General features: G+C 48.4%; 1 protein-coding gene across 1 annotated transcript; it reads right to left on the bottom strand.

Moving 5' to 3' along the window:
- Positions 1-2,443: 2,443 nt before the first annotated feature.
- On the bottom strand, positions 2,444-4,240 carry GAS1 (growth arrest specific 1). Its single transcript, XM_074953788.1, has one exon. The coding sequence runs from the start codon at positions 3,392-3,394 to the stop codon at positions 2,444-2,446; it is 951 nt and encodes a 316-aa protein (XP_074809889.1). The 5' UTR covers positions 3,395-4,240.
- Between the last annotated feature and the right edge of the window lie 1,257 nt (positions 4,241-5,497).

Here is a 5,497-nt window from a genome sequence, read left to right as displayed (position 1 = left end):
GTCGCCCCCTCAGTCAAAGTTTATTTGTGGTGGCTTTTAAACTTCTGTCTTGCCTTCCAATCACCGCATTTAAAACTAAAAGCTTTAAATAAACAGCTTGAATAGAAGATAAACAAACTTTTTTTTTTTTTTTGCAAGTGCCTAGCTTGGCGCGGTTCAAACTCAAATCCCCAGAGGACCAAGCTCCCTCCTTTGTGTTAATGTTTAAAAGATTTTCCAATGCCGGAGTTTATTCCTACTGCAAACATTTCTATTTACAAGGTCAAGTGTATCAGCACTCGACACAGCTTAAGAGTCTAATTATTTATCTAAGGGCGTTTGAGTGTAGATCAGTAGCTCTGGCAGAAAACCAGGCTTCAGCCCAATGCAAAACAACGCCAAAGAACAGCATTACGAGTTCTGGTAATTGTTTATCACCTCAGTTTGTTGACTTTTGCACTCTTCACTATGGAGAAAGGCGAACTGGCTTACAAACTTTCATTAATTTTGTTGCAAATGCCAATAATCTACTGTATACAATCTAAATATTTCTGAAAGTTGCTTGAGACACTGTATGTGTGGCAAGACATTTGCATGTATATGAAATTCTTGCAGCATCAGTGGGAATACCATCCTCCATTTCATAAGGAAAGAGCTACTCTCTTGATAATTCTATACACATATAGGAGCAGAGTCCTTGGAAGACAAACTGAGAATTGCTTTACACAGCTCTGCACTGGTATGTTACCATGCCAACACATACAAAAATCAACCACTTGCTTTGAAGGTAGTATTTTCAAAGTCCTGTTTACTACTTATGTCCAATTATTCATTAAAGTAAGGGCAACAGTAACTGACATCTATTTAAAGTACCATAGAGAAATACTGAGTTTTTATTTATTTATTTATTTATTATTTATCCTTCCTCCCCTGTTCCCCCAAACAGGACTGACAATTCACTCAATAGCAGTGTCTCTGGACATCATCATGCATCCATATTTAAAACTCTTCCTTTAGTAATTTACACATTTAAGAAATACACAAAGCCATAGATATTTAAAACATAGGATCTTTTATGCCTTCTATAAAAATACCTTAAGGCAGCTCGGAAATGCATTTATACAATTCTACAGTGTTCATAAAGTCTCTTAAAATAAGAAAGTTAACTTCAAAACTATAAAATACACTGTACATTTGATGTTCTGCAGAACAGTTCACTGAGTTATTGTTGCTTGTATCCCTTTACACATAAAATGAAATCTGTATCTTTCCAGAAAAGAACAGCAAATGCAATTATCTGGCAAATAGGATGTAGACTTAAAACTTTAATTTTTTAAAAAATAAATTATTCCCCAAGCATACAATTTATAAAATTCTATATACAAAGTAGTGTGACTGGTAACAAACCCCAGTTTTAAATACATTTTATATAAGATTTACCAGAGGTCAGCACCCTGATATGGCTAGAGACAATATAACTTTTCAGAATATTTGTACATACAAGTTCTTGAGTTTAAAAAGTGTCTTTCGAAGATGGCAGTGCAGAGCTCCTTTAAGACAAAAGTTGCATTGTTCAGTGCAGCCAACAATTCTGAAAAATCTGCATTTTTTCTGGTTAGGTTGAAAAAAAAGAGATGTTTGCTGGCAAGCATTTGTTATGGGGACAGTGAATGTGAGGGGAGGCTGAAATCCCATCGATTTGTTCCAAACTTTTCACCCCCTCCAGTTAATTAAAGGCAATTGAAACCTAATCCTCTTTCAGGCATCACTGTGAATATTTTGAATGGTGATAAGGAGAACGGTACTTGAATTTGAGTTGTTGGCTACTTATAACCAGTAAGGCAGTTGTTTTGGCAGCAAGTTCGGGTTTCCCACCCCTCTCTCTCACCCTCACGTGGAATACTAACAACTATTAGCACCTTACTGTTTGTGTTTTGTTTTGGTGGGATGGTAATGGACCTACAGTAGCTTTGCTAACGGTTCCTCTTCTTAACTCATTGGCTTGCTGCTAACAACAAGCCGGGGTGTGGAACAAATTGCATAGTGCACGCTAAAAGCAAGCCAAACCACACCACGGCCCTGGACGCCTCCCTCCGTCCATCTCTCTCCATCTCCTTAGCACCCGTGCAGAACACAGGGGCCGGTTTACAAGGCCAATAAACTGCTATCGTCGCTATCACAATGATTTTAACTGCTGGCGGGGGGCAGGGGGGTGTTGGCGCGGGGGGGGGGGGAAGGGAGGACAGTGCCTAAGATAAATGTCCAGGCAGGTGCTGGCGAGAGGGTGTGCAGAGAAGTATTGCGGGAGGTGGGGAGGGAGGGGCCGTGTCTGGATAAACGGCCACGGAGATGGGGGAGGGGAGTGTCCCCCTAAATAATCCCAGGGGGCACGTCTGGGACCGGGGATCCCCCCACGTGTCCCAAGCGCCGCGCGCCAGCCCTGAAGCAAATGGGGACTCGGCGGCTACAGCAGCAGCAGCAGCAGCAAAATGGAGGCCAGCGCGGTCCAGGCCGCTGGGGCGGGCGCGCGGCCGGCGCCGTCGGCCGGCGCGGAGAAGCCGGGCTGGGGACCGGGCTCGTCCGGCTCGTCCCGCCCCCGCGGGCTGGGCTCGTCCTCGTACTCGTCCTCGTAGTAATCCTCCGGGCCCCCGTCCGAGCCGCCGCTGCTGCCGGCGCCGTTGCCGCCCGCCTCGGCCCCGAAGCAGAGGCGGGCCATGTTCTCCTTCATTGTCTCGCAGATGGGCCGCTCCAGGCCGTCGCAGACGCAGTCGTTGAGCGGCACGGCCTTGGGCACGGCCAGCATGTCCTCGATCACGGCCCGGCACTCCTCGGTGCAGCGCAGCCCGTTGAAGAGCTTGCCGCAGGACACCATGTAGCGGCCCAGCGCCGCGCTGCAGCGGCTGTCCCAGTCGCAGCGCCGCCGGGCCTCGGTGCAGCCCATCACCCCGCCGCCGCCGCCCGCCGCGGCCCCGGCCCCGCCGCCGCTGGTGCGGGGCAGGCAGGGCTCGATGGCGCGCTTGGTGGCCCAGCAGGTCTCATCCTGCGCGCAGTCGCAGTCCTCCAGCGCCGGGCCCCGCCGCGTGTGGTTGAGCTGGATCAGGGCCGCGATGCAGTGGCTCGGGCACCGCCGCCGGGAGGAGGAGGAGGAGGAGGAGGCGGCCCCCGCGCTGCCGGCCGGGTGCTGCTGCAGCAGCACCGGGGCGCACGCCTCGGCGTACTGGCTGTACGCGTAGCTGCACTCGGGCTCCCCCTGACACTGCAGCACCGCCTGCCAGCAGATCAGCCTCCGGCCGTGCACCCGCGGGGGGGACACCGCGCCCAGCACCACCGTCAGCCACAGCCAGGCGCCCGGCAACAGCCACCGGCGGCCGCCGCCGCCGCCTCCTCCATGCAGAGCGGGCGAACCTACCACCATTGCGGGCGGCGGCGGCTGCGAGAGGGTCGATGGGGGGAGGAGGAGGAGGAGCAGCTGCCCGTGGAAAAGTTTGCAAAACTCCTGCCAGCTGTGTGCATGAGGCTTCCCCTCATCAATCCATCCACGCGGCCCCTCCGCGGCTGGAACAGCGGGCTGCAGTACAACCCCCACCCCCCGGTCCCGGGCTGCTGTGGCCGCAAGAGTTCCCTTAGTTAATCAGTGCAACTGGGGGCTGGGAGGAGAGCGGCTCCTGAGTGCACTCGGGGGCTTGCAGGCTGCGCCGGGGGAGCTCATGGTGCTGCCCTGCTTCTCATGCAGATCCCTTTCTTTCCTCTTTTTGCACAAAATAAATGCCCAGCTGCTGCTGCTGCTTCGGGAGCTTTCAACTCTGCGCTCTCAGCATCGCCGCACATGCCAGCCGCACACACCGCTCCGATCCCATTCACGGTCCCGGCTCCGCTCCCTGGCTTACACTGTTGCCAAAAAGGGGATTTCTTTCCCCGGCTTCCCGAAAGTGCAAGAAAATTGAGAACAGGAAAAAATAGCTGGCTCAGGGTCTCCCTTTTCTTTCTGTCTCTGCGGTTGATGCTGCTTCTGTTGTCAACAAGCTCGCAAGCTGCTCTGCTCTGTGGAGCTTTTTTCCTTGCAAGGCTTTAAATACAAAAGTGGCCTCCGAGCAGCAGCAACGTGCTCTGATGAAGCCTCATTATGCATGCATGGAAAAGCAAACAAACAAAACAATTAGCAACGCTTCTTCTCCTTTTACACATGCCCCCAGCCTGCGCTCTCTCGCGCTAGTCGCTCTTTCTCTTTTTCTCCACTTTTCTCCCTTTGCTCGGCCCCCTTTCCCTGCTTTTCGACTTACTATTGGTCCAGCCTGTTGTTGAAACTTTTTTTTTCTTTACGATCTACGGGAGAAAGGGGGGCTGGCGGGCAACTCACATTCAAAGCTTGAAAGGAAAGGCTTAACGAGATTGACAGCAGCCCCCGAGGAGCCCCTCCTACTGTTAAGGAGGCGCCCACAGTTACTGCTACACAACAACACAGCTTTTCAAGGAGAAACTTTGCAGCTGTTTGCATCAAGCAAAGCTTTGCACCCATCTCTGTTTTCCAGCGGTCACAAAGCAGCGTTTGGTTTACAGAAGTTACCTGAGATGTAACATCATGGCATACGTTATTAAAAGATGCTGTAAAATAAATTTCATTATAAATTTTACTGATAGAAGTCCAAACAATTATAGATTATATATCAAATATGCCATTGTATATCAATATGCAAACAGAAAGGGCTTTTGCATCATTTGCTGATCCCGTTCTGCCCCTCGCAATGGGAGTAAGAATTCTTCCTGCGAGGAATGTAGGCTCGGTCTCATACTGAACCAAACTGTTCTTTTAAGATCTGTGCAATGCTACTGACTTCAATGGGAGTTTCAGAGTAGCAGCCGTGTTAGTCTGTATTCGCAAAAAGAAAAGGGGGACTTGTGGCACCTTAGAGACTTTCTACAGCTCACTTCATCGGATGCTCAAATAAATTTGTTAGTCTCTAAGGTGCCACAAGTACTCCTTTTCTTTTTTCAATGGGAGTGTATCGATATATTGAGAACAGAATTTGGTCCATTAACGCTACTTCTCTGAACATCAAGACTGCAGTACTTAAGCATGACCACTTGTCATTTCACCGTTTTTCACTTCTTTTGCCTTTAAACAAATTCAAATTATATATTTGCATGAAGATTTTCTCTAGGGAGTCAATGCACGGAACTACTAGGATTTAAAAAAAAACACCCCTATTCTCAAATATACATTATTTATAATAGATTTTGCAAATAGAACACTGAAATATGATTCCCAATGTCTGAAATGATTATTTGAATTCTTTATTGGGATCTACGAGCTCTTAAAAGTTGCCTGAAATTTATTAGCTGCGATTAAAAAAAAAATCAGTTTCGATTGAAAGAAAAAGACTCGTCGTGGATGCATTAAAATTCTCATTACATTCTTAATTCTTCTTCCTTTGTTTAAAAGAAAATATAAGATTAAAATAACAAATATAATATAAAATGTTCAGAACAGCATAACCTGTACATTGCAGAGTTGGTGATA

This window comes from Natator depressus, chromosome 5 (genome assembly GCF_965152275.1).
Source record: "Natator depressus isolate rNatDep1 chromosome 5, rNatDep2.hap1, whole genome shotgun sequence".
NCBI lineage: Eukaryota > Metazoa > Chordata > Testudines > Cheloniidae > Natator > Natator depressus.
Note: the sequence above shows the minus strand (reverse complement) of the source record. Positions and strands in the feature narration are given on the sequence as shown.

Bases quoted from the DNA above. Each gene is read 5' to 3' on its own strand.
- GAS1 (XM_074953788.1), bottom strand. From the start codon at position 3,394: ATGGTGGTAGGTTCGCCCGCTCTGCATGGAGGAGGCGGCGGCGGCGGC.